This window comes from Aquarana catesbeiana, linkage group LG10, assembly GCF_042186555.1.
Source record: "Aquarana catesbeiana isolate 2022-GZ linkage group LG10, ASM4218655v1, whole genome shotgun sequence".
In the NCBI taxonomy this organism is placed as follows: domain Eukaryota; kingdom Metazoa; phylum Chordata; class Amphibia; order Anura; family Ranidae; genus Aquarana; species Aquarana catesbeiana.
This window is the reverse complement of record NC_133333.1, coordinates 16,021,763-16,036,897: the sequence shown is the minus strand read 5'-3', so window position 1 is coordinate 16,036,897 and position 15,135 is coordinate 16,021,763. Positions and strand designations below refer to the sequence as shown.

Below are 15,135 nucleotides of genomic sequence, written 5' to 3'. Positions count from 1 at the left end.
GTACAAGTGCCTTCAGCTACAGAGGTCAGGAATGAGGGAGAGCTGAGCCACCGAGACAATTCCTTTATATAACTTCAAAGCTTCTGCTATGATTTTTGAGGATGAATTGCTCTAGAGCAGTGGTCATCAACCCTGTACTCCGAGCCCACTAACAGGCCAGGTTTTATGTATTACCTTGGGGAGATGCAGACTAGAATACCGTAATCGCTGAGCAGCAAATTATATCACCTGTGATGTATTTCAGTTATCTTGCAAACCTGGCCTGTTAGTGGGCCCTGAGGACAGGGTTGATGACCACTGCTCTAGAGTGCCTTCAGCTACAGAGGTCAGGAATGAGGGAGAGCTGAGCCGCCGAGACAATTCCTTTATATAACTTCAGCACTTCTGCTATGATTTTTGAGGATGAAATGCTCTAGAGTGCCTTCAGCTACAGAGGTCAGGAATAGCTTGCTTTAAAGCTCATCCAATGCTTATTACGAATATGTAAAATACTTGAATGTCCCCAGCCTGGCCCACAGATTCACTTTTTTTACCTAGTCTACAATGGAAGCTCCTATATGCTCTTCTCACAGGTTTCTTTTAGATGTTATTATACATATATTGGTTCTTTTCTGTGAAAAAGACTCACGGTTTCCTCTCCAAAGTTATCTCTGGTCTGTAAAAAGTTTGTAACTCCAATGGATCCTTATAGGAATCTTGAAAGTATGACATGTTCAGTTTTTTTATTTATATTTTTTTTTTTGTTAAGATGTTAATAATTTAAAGATTTAAAGAACAGCAAACGTTGGTGGCTCTGGAGATAGTTTGATACCTGCCATGTTTATACTGCTGTATGTGACAGACTGATACCTTCTCACTGTGGGCGAGACAGACCAACGTGGCTTTTTAGACGAGCTACAGCTGTCAGTGACTTCTCACATGTGCCTAATATACCTGATGAAGTCTTAAATGGCGAAACGCATCAGCTGGCGCTTGGGGACATTCATCACTCAGGTTCATGAACGTTGTTGCTGCGGTGGTTGCTCTTTTATGAGAGTGATCTTTATACATAGGTGGTAAGACACTATTTGAACTCTTTCTTTTTGTGTGAATATTCCGCTCTCCCTGGGATGTTCACTTAATGGCTTCATCATATTGCGTGTAACTGATGAAAAGAAATGTATAGTGTTGTTGTGTTTTTTTTTTTTTTTTGTAAATACCTATTTTATGTTCAGGGTTTAAATAAAAAAAGTCAAAATATATTTTCACTTGTAAATAAGAACCGTTACATTTGAATATTTTGTATATACCACTCCTGCCAACAGGTGGGGCTTTTAGGCTTCTTTCAGGTGCTTATCAGGCTATTCTTAGCTGCGCTGCTGAAAAAGTTCCTTGTTCGATTGGGTCGTATGGAAATTTGAATGAAAGTCTGAATGCATGCAGGGCTCTCCCTTTAAAAAACGACTTGTTTTTATAAAGCTACACTCAGAGGATTAAGATCAGACGGGTGCGGAGTCCCATCTCCTCTGCTGCGCCTGCATCCACCTCAGAGCTGCGTGCAGGCAGCCCATAGAAGTGGAAGCAGCGGCTGCATGGACACAGTGGCATGTCAAAATTTTCACATGCCACTGTGTACATACAGCTGCTGCATCTGCCTCCACTTCTATGGGCTGCCTGCACACAGCTCTGAGGTGGCAGCAGCAGAAAGTAGCTCTGAAGGGGGGATGGAACTCCTCCATTCTAAATGAGCCCCAGCTGTTACCAGCAGTGAAGAATTGACTGAAGATTGAACTTCACCTCCTCCCAAGAAGTCACTAATTGCATATTGGAGCATCCAAGGCTAAGAGGTACCCAGAAGCTCAGCAGTGTTTGTAACTTTACCAGGAGGAGCAAGGCTTTGCTTCCTCATGTCAGAGCCAATGAATAGTGGAATAATGATTTGAGAAGAGGCATGAAAACTGGAGGTAACACAGAGCCACACAATGATTGAAGAAGAAGCAGGGATTTCCTTGCACTGCAGGTCCTCAGGTACAGCTTTCTTTCCAGCAAGGAGAACAATGAGCAGTACAGTTGAATTCCATTCTATATCTGGCAAGACTAGCTTTCACAGGCAGCCTTAAATGATCTTACACTACAGATGTACAGCTATGAGGATACAGATCACAAGTGCCAAGTCAGAGGGAGGCTCTTTTATTTTTAAGGAGAAATTCAAGCTAAAGCGTAAAATTTGCACAAGGTACAGCTCGGGCAAAAATAACATTTTCTGTATGTTCCTATGAGAGAGCAAATTTCCACTTTTGGAGTGATTGATGGGCTTGTCTGGCTTCTTGGATGTTGTCTCTGATCTCCTTTCAAGACAAAAAATCCAAAAACGTAGGCCTTACTGGTTACTGGTTATGGCCCACCCTTTACTATTAGCCCATTACAATTAGGGGTGGCATAGATAATGTATGGGGCATGAAGCAGAAAGGGGCAAACAAGTTAGCAATCAGGAAGTTTGGGTTTGGTTTTGCTTCTGGGGTATTCCAAAAAGGGTCAGAGTCGTTGTAGAAGCACGTGAAGGTGTTTGATTATTCATAGGAAGTAATGCTTTCCTGACTTTTCACATGGGTACGCTCTAAGGTAGTATCTCCTCTAGTTTGGGACATTTAAAGTGAACGGAGCTTCACCATAAAGTGTTGGTATCTGTTAACAATAGATTATAAGTTTAACAATCGTACTCTTCACATTATTATTATTTGGGTTGCTCTTCTTAAAGAGACCTTGTTGCCAGCCATTCATTTCAACAACAATCTCCCTATACAATTTTTTTTGGCCACTTAAAGATCTTTACCTGTAAAAGCCTCCCTTGTGTAGACATCCAAAAAGAAGAGCTGGGTGCCACCATCTTGGTTGTGATCTTAGCAGCCCCAACAGTCTCAGATGTCAGTCAAGTGACACTCTAGAGCAGCCTTTCTCAATCTTTTTATGCTTGAGGAAACCCTAATATGTTTTTCAGGTCTCGGGTCAACCCCACACCATAACCCCCCCCCCCCCCCCCTCCACCAAATGATTTGGACCAGTGCACAAAGCAAGGTCCATAAAGACATGGATGAGCGAGTTTGAGGAACCTGACTGTCCTCCACAGTCCTGACCTCAACCCCATAGAACACCTTTGGGATGAATAAGAGTGGAGACTGTGAGCCAGACCTTCTTGTCCAACATCAGTTCCTGACCTCACAAATGCGCTTTTGGAAGAATGGTCAAACCTTCCCATAGACACACTCCTAAACCTTGTGGACAGCCTTCCCAGAAGAGTTGAAGCTGTTGTAGCTGCAAAGGGTGGAGCCAACTCAATATTGAACCCTCTAGACTAAAACTGGGATGCCATTAAAGTTCATGTGCGTGTAAAGGCAGGCGTCCCACTACTTTTGGCAATGTATATCTGGTCTCCCAGCTGCTGATTACTGACACTAAGGGGTTTATTTACTAAAGCTAGATGCTAAATCAGGCTCACTTCTACATAGAAACCAATCAGCTTCAAGGTTTTATTGCCAACGCCTAATTGAACAATTTGAAGTTAGAAGCTGAATCGGTTCTAAGAGACATTTGCTGGTGGACACTGGAACTGCAGCAATCAGCCCAGAGCCACCAGCAGGTGAACTTGGTCCTAACATTTTACTTTGGTCAGTGGGAAGAATGCCCCTTCATTGGTGGCCAGTAAAAAAAAATGTCCCTTATATTGGTGGAGTAAAGAAAAGAGGGCGAACCGACCTTGTGCATTGATCCTTAGTAAATTTATTGATAAAAACAGATTTAAAAAAAGCTACTCACAAACGTGAAAAAAAATTTGCGTAATATAAGCCACCCAGTGGCGATCGGTCTAGGTATCAACAGTCTCCAGATGGTGAAAGAGGACATCAGGACCACTGCTTACTGACGCGTTTCGAAGGGATACCTTCTTCCTCCTCAGCCAGCAGTGGTCCTGATGTCCTCCACCATTACAAAAGTAATTTTTTGGAGTAGCGCATTTTGGCGTTTTTTTTTTTTTTTTTTTTTTTTTCATGCATTACTTCTTTATTGATATCTTAAGATTTCATATTTTTACTGTGGATAATACTAATTTTGTGTTCTTTTACGTTCCTTTGTCTACATTGCTTTGTGTTTGTCTTAAAAAAAAATAAAAGCATATATTAAATATTTATCTGTGCCAACTTTATAATCCCTGAACACTCCTTCCATTAGATTGCCAACTATTGTCGGCGAAGCTGAGCTCCCAGGATTACATAGCAAGCCACCCTTTAATCCAATGATGTGTTCGTTAAGCAGCATTCAGTGTATTTATTAAAACACAAATAAAGGGAATTTTAATAGAACTATTATTATAAGTATATGAATCTGTCTTTGTATTGGCCCCCTTTGACCCCCCCCCCTACACAGCAACACTCAGTCTGGGAGAGGGGATGTGAACCAATGAGGGATCTGTTGCTTTACACAGTCTGCGAACATGCTTACATTGGGATAGAGAAACATGATGACCTCATTGGCTTGCCCATGTCAAATCACGAGGTGGAGGGCGGATCTTGGACCCGCTGGAATGGTTTACCGCAGTGCAGGTTGCAGGGAGGTCCAGGACCTCATTTTGGTAATTTTAAGAACTGTTGCATTTATATAATATTCAATCATTTCCTTTTGGGATTGTTAAAGTATTCTGAATCTGAATACCGTGTTTCCCCCGAAAATAGGACCAGGTCTTGTATTCATTTTGGCTACAAAAAACACTAGGGCTTATTTTAAGGGGATGTCTTATTTATTTACGGTATATGTACTATATATATTTATTTACTATATTATTCACTGGTCACGTGAGCGCTCAGCGTCGCTGTAAATAAGGTATTTTCCATAATAAAGTTATACAAAGAGACACGCTGCACATTATATAATCTTTTTACAAAACGGATTACAGATTTTTTACAAGGGCTTTAACTAGGGCTTATTTTCAGGGTAGGGCTTATATTGCAACCATCCCCGACAATCAGGCTAGGTCTTATTTTTGGGGAAACATTTACCATTTCCTGCCAGCAGGTGGGGCTGTAGGCTTATTTCAGTTGTTTACCAGGCTGTTTTTAACTGCTATGCTGTGCTTTACACAGCCAGTTAACATGCTTGCATTGGCATAGAGATAAGTGATGATCTCATTGGTTTGTAGATGGGGCTAATTACGGGCTGGGGGGATCCTGGACCTGGCTGTATTGGTTTACTGCAGTGTAGGTTACAGAGTGGTCCAGGACCTCATTTGTAATTAAGAATTGTTTGCTTTGAATATTATGTATATACCATTTCCTGCCAGCAGGTGGGGCTGTAGGCTTATTTAAGGTGCTTACCAGGCTACTTTTAACTGTTCTGCTGTGCTTTTTCACAGCCAGAGAAAGTGGTTACAGGGTAGAGAACAGTGATGATTTAATTGGTTTGCTGCTGTCTAATCATGGGCTGTGGGTGGATCTTGAACCTGGCTGTATTGGTGTAGGTTGCAGGGAAGGACCCGGTAGGGGTGCTTGGAACACAAGTCTGTCTGAACAGTACTGAAACATGTTCAGCAGGTAAAGCAATTCACCAGTAAGCTGTTTACTTAGGGTTCAGCTTTAAACATTTTGCATTTTTGGGCACAGCCATCTTTTTTAACATGCTTTCCTTTCTATTACAGACTAGCCAACCATGCCTGTGAATTGCAGCAGCTGTGAAACTCAGCGCGCTGTTCTGCGCAGACCGAAGACCGGCCACTCCGTCTGCAAAGAATGTTTCTTCCAAGCCTTCGAGGAGGAGATCCACCACACCATTGTGTCTGCCAAGCTCTTCCAGCCGGGGGAGAAAGTCGGCATCGGTGCCTCTGGTGGAAAGGACTCCACGGTGCTTGCCCACGTCATGAAGGTTCTGAACGAACGCTATAACTACGGTCTGGAGCTCATCCTGGTGTCCGTAGATGAAGGCATCTCAGGTTACAGAGACGACTCGCTGGAGACAGTGAAGAGAAACCAGCAGCAATATGAGCTGCCGCTGAAGATCGTGTCCTACCAGGAGCTGTACGGGTGGACCATGGACCAGATCGTCAAGCAAGTGGGGCTGAAGAACAACTGTACGTTTTGTGGTGTGTTCAGGAGACAGGCATTGGACCGTGGGGCCATGATGCTGGGCGTTGATAAGATCTGCACAGGTAACCTTTTGGTTATGAAGTTGATCTGCTGCTTTGCTTAATGGGTTATTACACCCATAAAATAGGAACTTTCTTGTTTTTAGTAGTAACCTTTACTAGCTTTTAGAACAGTTGACCTCTTTTCTTCTCAGGGCCAGCTGTTTAGAAGCAGAACTCAAATCTCTTGCAAACTACATTTCCCTCTACAGCAGCCATTCTCAACCATATTTCTGAGGAACAGTAGGGTTCCTTCAGAGGTTGATAGGGGTTCCTAGAGCAGTGGCTATTGTCCTCCCAATTGATGGTGCCTTCAAAGTTCCAGGTCCATTGCCACTTGGCAGAGCCAGTAGAATGACACAGATGACCTGTAAGGGTGGCCTTCTAACCACCACTGTAAGGGGGGCATCCCCACTGACCATCAATATAAAGGGGCATTTTCTTAACTGCCCCCAATGCATTCTTGGCAGGGGTTCTCTGAGACCTGAATAATTTTTTAAATTTTTTTTTCAAGGGATCCTTTTCTAAAATGGGTGGCTAAAATGGGTCTCCAGTACCTACTGCATATACAGACTGATTTTACTGTTGTGGGTTTAGTAACACTTTAAATGAACTCTCATATTGCCCTGCCTCCTCTTCCCTTCCCCTCTCCCAAATTTGATATATGTTGTACATTTTTTTTTTTTTGTTATTACTTGAAAGCTATTTTGGACTGAAAATTACAAAGAGAATGATGTTTGGTCAACCCCCACCCAGATTCTGCACAAATGATCCCGACTGAGCCCTGCGGGACATCTGTGCATGCCCAGTCCCCCCCCACAAATGTGCATGCGTAAGAAATATTCTGCGCATGCACATTTGTGCTGAAGGGCTCCGTCAGGACCCAAAGACTTGACAGAGCCCTTTGGTACACGCATGCGCCATAATGGTGGCTCAGAAGGTGGGGGGAGGGAACCATTTAAATGGAGACTGAAGTTCTTTAAGAATAGGAGTTCATTACTGAACAAGGCAAGCAGGTGTTGGGCAAGAGCCAGATTAAGGGGCTCAGGGAAGAAGCTGTAAGCTATAGGGGTATAGGAGGAGCATGCTTGCTGCTTGTGAATATCTAAGTGTTGAATTGTTAAAATTGCATTGCCTAGTGCCAATTGGCCACACAGAAGAGGAAGCTTTGCTTGTTTGCAAATCCCCCTCCCCCCTTCCACTGCCACATGCGGCACTTTTTGGGGGGGGAGCGGGTGCCTGGTTTTGAGTTACCCACTTTTAGCTCAGATCACCATGCCAAACTGAGCGGGAAGTTCCCCCCCACAGTCTTTTGGGGCACATCACAAGTCTCAGAAGACACCAGGATCATTCACAAGGTGCAGTGTGACTCGCGCGTGTGCACAGTAGGAAACAGTTTGTGAAGCCGCAAGGCTTCACTTCCTGTTTCCCTTACTACAGATGAAGAATCGGCTTGGGTGAGGACATCGTTGGATCGCTGGACAGGTAAGTGTCCTTATAATAATTCACCAGTTACTGTATTTGTAGCTCCTGAATTTTACAATTTTTGGGGGGGATCCTGGAGCTTCTTTTTATCTGTGCTCGGGGTGTGTGTGTGTGCACTCACACAACTGTTAATTCCATGTGCTGCTCACAAATTTATCGCGAATTGCGCAAGTAGGGATTCAGCTAAGCTACAACATAATCCTACACGTAAATGTGCAGTGGGGGTGTAGTAATCATACTACAAACCTCCATAGGTTCAAACATATTCATTCATATTCCCTGTTAAGGCTGAAGCAATCTCTGAAATATATAAAGGAAACACCAGAGGGCGCCAACCTAAGTGCAGTATATAGGAAAATACTTTTTTATTAAAAATCACAAGTGGCAACTCACAAGATATATAAAGACAAGAGTATGTGATCCACCCAGTGTAGCTTGCTTTTGAGCCTCGTGGTTTGAAAAAGGAGCAGTTAGCCCTGAAACATGTAACTGCACACTCCACGTTGCGCCCTCACTGGTGTAACGTTACTTCCTCTCTTGCACAGTCCATGCTCTCCAGGGTGGTTCCAGGATTTCCAGCTTCATTTCTGCTGTCCTACACAGCTCTACACAGCTCCTGAAAGCAACAACTGGCTCCCAAAGACGCACACTGAGGCTCTACAGCAAGCCGCACTGGGTGGATTACATCTCTTATCCTTATGTACCGCGTGAATTGCCACTTGTGATTTTTAATAAAGCCTTTTCCTTTACGCTTAATTGATGCCCTCCGCTGTCTCCTTTTTATAAATTGGGAGCAGCAGCTGTGTGCAACCGCTGCATCCTAACTGACCTGAATGCCAGGTCACAGAACACTTGTGCATCCCTGTGTGGGCAAAACACGGCCCTCAAAGGGGTGCATGTTATAATATGCCCGTGTGAATGAGGCCTGACCTGAAATGGTGAGATCTGTTAATGTTTTTGCCTGTGTGACATGTCATGATGTCTCTGTGCTTCCAACTACAGGTCATAACGCCGACGACATCGCCGAAACGGTGCTCATGAACTTCCTCCGTGGGGACATTGCCAGATTGCGCCGGTGCACCGCCATCACAACGGGCAGCGAGGGCGCCATCCCGCGCTGCAAGCCCCTGAAGTACGCCTACGAGAAGGAGATTGTGCTTTACGCCTACTTTAAAAAGCTTGACTACTTCTCTACCGAGTGCATCTATTCCCCTAACGCTTACCGCGGCCATGCCCGGGCCTTCCTGAAGGACTTGGAGGCCCTGAGGCCCAGCGCCATCATGGACATCATCCACTCTGGGGAAAATTTATCGGTGAAAGAGGACGTCAGGATGCCCGTCCAGGGTACCTGCGCCCGCTGCGGGTACATCTCCAGCCAGGGACTTTGTAAGGCCTGTGTACTGCTGGAAGGCTTGAATCGAGGCCTACCCAAGCTGGGCATCGGCAAACACCACAAACTTCACCATAAGCTCCTGGCAGAGGAACCACTGAGCGAGGCCGAGACCAGAAAGCTGAAGTCTACAGACTTCTAATATTGGAGGAGTGGTTAGGCCGCGTACTAGGCCGCATAGGCATATTATTTTAGCTTAGGATAGAGGAAAGTTTAGAGCCCCTGCCAGATTTTTATCACTGTGCAGATGAATTCCCCTTCCTTGACCTCTAACTGGACACCAAGGAAGTAAGGAGAATCTTCACACAAAGTAATAAAGATCTGATAGAGGTTCTAACCCTTCCCCGCAAAATGCTTTTATTTTTCAGATTGGAGAGGTTTCTTTTTAACTTCCTGTCCCAGAAATATAAGGAATATAAGGAAACCTTCCTGTCCTGATTGGAGAGGTTTCACTTCCTGTCCCAGTGACACCCTATCATGTTCTGGCACAGAAGGTGTCAGAGGGGCAGTTAGAGGACTTCACCCCAGTGGGAGGGCAATAAAAATCTAAGTGGTTTTAACATTTGGCTCTATATTGTTCATTAACGCACCATGACAGGTTCACTTTAAAGGGGGAACATTAGACAGAATGAAAATTGACAGGCATGGCAATGGTATGAGCAAAGCAATTTTTGAGCCCCCCGTTTTATTACCCGTTGATCCTGCCAGTAGATGCGCTGTTATTCCACTTCCGGTAACTGACCAAGCTGTCAATAGGCTGCATGTACAGTAAATCTCTCCTAAACTGCGCATGTTTAGGAGATATTTACAGGATTATAGGCTTACCTATAGGTACAATTCATCTATGGGAATTTACAACCACTTTAGACCAGCGGTGATCATGTATGGGGCTTCACGTGCGGCCCCCTACTTTCATAGCAACTTTGTCTGCTGGGCTTAGTGGTTTCACATGCTGACCTCCACTCCTTACAGGACAGTATCGACATAAGGGGGGGGGGGGGGTAGATGTGTAGCACTGGACTCTGATCTTATGTCTTTCATTTAGGAGGCGCTGGTTGGACTTGATGACCCACCCTTGGCAGCTCTGCCCCAGAAGGGGGGCCTCCCAAACAGGCAATGGCTTTCCCTCGTCGAGTAAACCAAATGCAATCAACAAGAAGAGAGCCAAAATGTCGCCTTAAGTCCATAATCATGGCTGGTAGCCACATCAAAACAGGAAGATAAAGAGCATCCAACGCGTTTCGGGGATAGACAATCGCCCTTCATCGATCTTAAAAAAGTAAAGGGGATTGTTATGAGGCATTGTCTGCCTCTGAATGTTTTACCTGCCCTTTAGCTTCTTCTTCTTTTTTTGATCTGGTTAACAGGAACAAATGATTATGGACTCTTATTGACCCTCCTGGCTTGGAGGTCAGCAGCAAGAACCACTGAGTACCGTTGGGGTCCAGGAGATCGGCATTCCTAGAAGTCTCACTCTTGAAAAAAAAAAAAAAAAAAACTTTAGGTGGTGCAGACAGTATGAGAGGTAAGTATCCCATTTGCTGCTCTACTAGTACAGAGCTTTTTAAAGAGTTGCTTGAAGGGCTAGTTCACACTTACTGTGGACTCTGAAGAGCGATCCAGTCCAGCATTTCACAGGCAGAGAGAGAGGAGACATTATATCGCCTGCTTTAACCACTTCCAGCCCAAGCATATTCTGGCACTTGGCTCCTGTATGTAAACATCATCATTTTTTTTCTAGAAAATTACTTAGAACCCCCCAAACATTATATATGTTTTTTTTTTAACAGAGACCCTTTTTTTCAAACGTGTTTTTTAATAAAAAAAAAAAAAAGTTTCATGAATTAAAAAAAAAATCAAAACGGTAAGTTAGCCCAATTTTTTTTCTATAATGAAAAAGATGATGTTATGCCCAGTAAATAGATACCCAACAACATGTCGAGCTTTAAAATTGTGCACACTTGTGGAACGGCGCCAAACTTTGGTACTTAAAAAACTCTATAGGTGACATTTTAAACTTTTTTACAGGTCACCTGTTTGGAGTTACAGAGAAGGTCTTGGGCTAGAATTATTGCTCTCACTCTAACGTACGCGGCGATACCTCACATGTGTGATTTGAATGCTGTTTACATATGTGGGCGCGACTTACGTATGCGTTTGCTTCTGTGCGCGATCAGGTAGTAAAGTTTCTTTATTTGACTTTTTTTTTTGACCACTTTTACGTGTTTGTGCCAGTAGAACCACTTCTTTATAGTAAATTTATCCTGGAGGCCCCTCTCAGTGGCCACCAACTCCTCCATCTCATTAATCTTTTTTTCAACCAGATGGCAATGAGTGGAGCCTGTGCCTGTTTCCAAAAGAGCGGGATGCAGCTTTTTGCCGCTGTGATCACGAGAGGCAAGATGGATCACCTATAAATCTTACCCGAGAAACTGTGGTAGTGCAAAAGGAAAAGCGCAGGGTCCCTCAGGAGGACATGGTCGGAAAATTTTTGGGTTTTCTGTTGAACTTCCGACCAAAAAAAGATTGCGGCAAGACCAGAAAATGTGATGAAGGGAAAAAGTCTCCCCTCCAAAGCTCCAACAGAGATCTGGACATTGAGGAATCATTTTTTTAAAATTAACAGGCGTGTGATACCACTGGGTCAACACCTTGAAGCCCGCTTCTTGGTGCTTAGCGCAAATGGATGTTTTGTAGGAAAACAAAAGAATCCTCTCTACCCGTTTGTCCGTAAGACTAATCCCCAGGTCTCTTTCCCATTTGGAAATACAGTATCTCACAAAAGTGAGTACACCCCTCACATATTTTCTTCTATCTTTTCATGTGACAACACTGAAGAAATGACACTTTGCTACAATGTAAAGTAGTGAGTGTACAGCTTGTATAACAGTGTACATTTGCTGTCCCCTCAAAATAACTCAACACACAGCCATTAATGTCTAAACTGCTGGCAACAAAAGTGAGTACACCCCTAAGTGAAAATGTCCAAACTGGGCCCAAAGTGTCAATATTTTGTGTGGCCACCATTATTTTCCAGCACTGCCTTAACCCTCCTGGGCATGGAGTTCACCAGAGCTTCACAGGTTGGCACTGGAGTCCTCTTCCCCTCCTCCATGATGACATCACGGAGCTGGTGGATGTTGGAGACCTTGCGCTCCTCCACCTTCCGTTTGAGGATGCCCCACAGATGCTCAATAGGGTTTAGGTCTGGAGACATGCTTGGCCAGTCCATCACCTTTACCCTCAGCTTCTTTAGCAAGGCAGTGGTCATCTTGGAGGTGTGTTTGGGGTCGTTATCATGTTGGAATACTGCCCTGCGGCCCAGTCTCTGAAGGGAGGGGATCATGCTCGGCTTCAGTATGTCACAGTACATGTTGGCATTCATGGTTCCCTCAATGATCTGTAGCTCCCCAGTGCCGGCAGCACTCATGCAGCCCCAGACCATGACACTCCCACCACTATGCTCCATCGTAGGTAAGACACACTTGTCTTTGTACTCCTCACCTGGTTGCCACCACACACGCTTGACACCATCTGAACCAAAAAAGTTTATCTTGGTCTCATCAGACCACAGGACATGGTTCCAGTAATCCATGTCCTTAGTCTGCTTGTCGTCAGCAAACTGTTTGCGGGCTTTCTTGTGCCTCATCTTTAGAAGAGGCTTCCTTCTGGGACGATAGCCATGCAGACCAATCAGATGCAGTGTGCGGCGTATGGTCTGAGCACTGACAGGCTGACCCCCCCCCACCCCCCCACCCCTTCAACCTCTGCAGCAATGCTGGCAGCACTCATACGTCTATTTCCCAAAGACAACCTCTGGATATAACGCTGAGCACGTGCACTCAACTTTGGTGGACCATGGCGAGGCCTGTTCTGAGGGGAACCTGTCCTGTTAAACCGCTGTATGGTCTTGGCCACCGAGCTGCAGCTCAGTTTCAGGGTCTTGGCAATCTTCTTATAGCCTAGGCCATCTTTATGTAGAGCAACAATTCTTTTTTTTCAGATCCTCAGAGAGTTCTTTGCCATGAGGTGCCATGTTGAACTTCCAGTGACCAGTATGAGAGAGTGAGAGCGATAACACCAAATTTAACACACCTGCTCCCCATTCACACCTGAGACCTTGTAACACTAACGAGTCACATGACACCGGGGAGGGAAAATGGCTAATTGGGCCCAATTTGGACATTTTCACTTAGGGGTGTACTCACTTTTGTTGCCAGCTGTTTAGACATTAATGGCTGTGTGTTGAGTTATTTTGAGGGGACAGCAAATTTACACTGTTATACAAGCTGTACACTCACTACTTTACATTGTAGACAAGTGTCATTTCTTCAGTGTTGTTACATGAAAAGATAGGAGAAAAGATTTACAAAAATGTGAGGGGTGTACTCACTTTTGTGAGATACTGTATATAGAAGCTGAAAGAATAACATCTTTACTTTACAAATAAACATTGATTGAATCATGCCTCCAGAAGAGGAGGGGGTAGATTACTTTTCTGTGCCTGATCAGCAGTCTATGCAATCTAATCTCCCCGCCAGTTTTTTTTTTTGTTTCTTTTTTACAGTGCAGTTGTGAATCACTCTTTAGAAAGCTGCTACATTTATTATATTCAATTCCTTTCATTACAACTAGGAATATGTAAAACAAAAAAAAAAAAAAACTGCAAATAAAAGGTGAGCTGTAGCAAATAAACTGGAGTTGGTTGTGCGGTGATGGGAGAGATGTACTGCTTGGCGTGGCGACAGCTTTCTCTGCGCTTCAAAAAAAAGAAAAAAGCATATTAATGACATTCGCTATGCTCTGTGCTTGGTAAATAGCAATGATCGGGGCAGCCAGAGGGCTGCGATGTCCTCCACCCAGGATCTTGGCTGCAGGATTTGTATTTTGGTTTTGTGACTCATTTTGTTGCACGCTGCAAACCACTAATGTATAGGATTTCAGATGATCACAAGCAAGACCGCCCCCAGAATAAAAAATATATATATGTTTAATATATACACACGATATTGTCAAAAGTATTGAGACGCCTGCCTTTACATGCACATGAACTTTAATGTCATCCCAGTCTTCAATATGGAGTTGGCCCATCCTTTGCAGCTATAACAGCTTCAACTCTTCTGGGAAGGCTGTCCACAAGGTTTAGGAGTGTGTCTATGGGAATGTTTGACCATTCTTCCAGAAGAGCATTTGTGAGGTCAGGCACTGATGTTGGACGAGAAGGCCTGGCTCGCAGTCTCCGCTCTAATTCATCCCAAAAATGTTCTATCGCCTTGCTTTGTGCACTGGTCCAAATCATTTGGTGGAAGGGATTATGGTGTGGGGTTGTTTTTCAGGGGTTGGGCTTGGCCCCTTAGTTCCAGTGAAGGGAACTCTTAAGGCGTCAGCATACCAAGACCTGTTGGACAATTTCATGCTCCCAACTTTGTGGGAACAGTTTGGAGATGGTCCCTTCCTGTTCCAACATGACTGCGCACCAGTGCACAAAGCAAGGTCCATAAAGACACGGATGAGCGAGTTTGAGGTGGTGGAACTTGACTGGCCTGCACAGAGTCCTGACCTCAACCCGATAGAACACCTTTGAGGTGAATTAGAGCGGAAACTGCGGGCCAGGCCTTCTCGCCCAACATCATTGCCTGACCTCACAAATGCGCTTCTGGAAGAATGGTCAAACATTCCCATAGACACACTCCTAAACCTTGTGGACGGCCTTCCCAGAAGAGTTGAAGCTGTTATAGCTGCAAAGGGTGGGCCAACTCAATATTGAACCCTACGGACTAAGACTGGGATGTCAATAAAGTTCATGTGTGTGTAAAGGCAGGCGTCACAATACTTTTGACAATATTGTGTTTATGTATGTGTGTAAATAAATAAAAAATATATATACACACACATACATACACACATGTGTATGTATATGTGTGTGTAATATATATGTGTGTGTGTGTGTGTGTGTGTGTGTGTGTGTGTGTGTATATATATATATATACACACACACACACAGTATATATATATATATATATATATATATATATATATATATATATATATATATATATATATATATATATATATACACAGTGTATATTATACACCATTAAAAAAAAATATACAG

At 44.0% G+C, this 15,135-nt stretch overlaps 1 protein-coding gene across 2 annotated transcripts in view; it reads left to right on the top strand.

Annotated features, from left to right (window-relative positions):
- Nucleotides 1-10,523, top strand: part of CTU1 (cytosolic thiouridylase subunit 1) — a 29,945-nt gene extending 19,422 nt beyond the window's left edge. For both annotated transcript variants that reach the window (XM_073601705.1, XM_073601703.1), the window contains 2 exons: nucleotides 5,663-6,169; nucleotides 8,633-10,523. In XM_073601705.1, the coding sequence (XP_073457806.1) occupies nucleotides 5,674-6,169; nucleotides 8,633-9,162 (1,026 nt within the window). In that variant the 5' untranslated portion in view covers nucleotides 5,663-5,673 and the 3' untranslated portion in view covers nucleotides 9,163-10,523. The remainder of the gene's footprint in view (nucleotides 1-5,662; nucleotides 6,170-8,632) is intronic.
- Nucleotides 10,524-15,135: the final 4,612 nt, after the last annotated feature.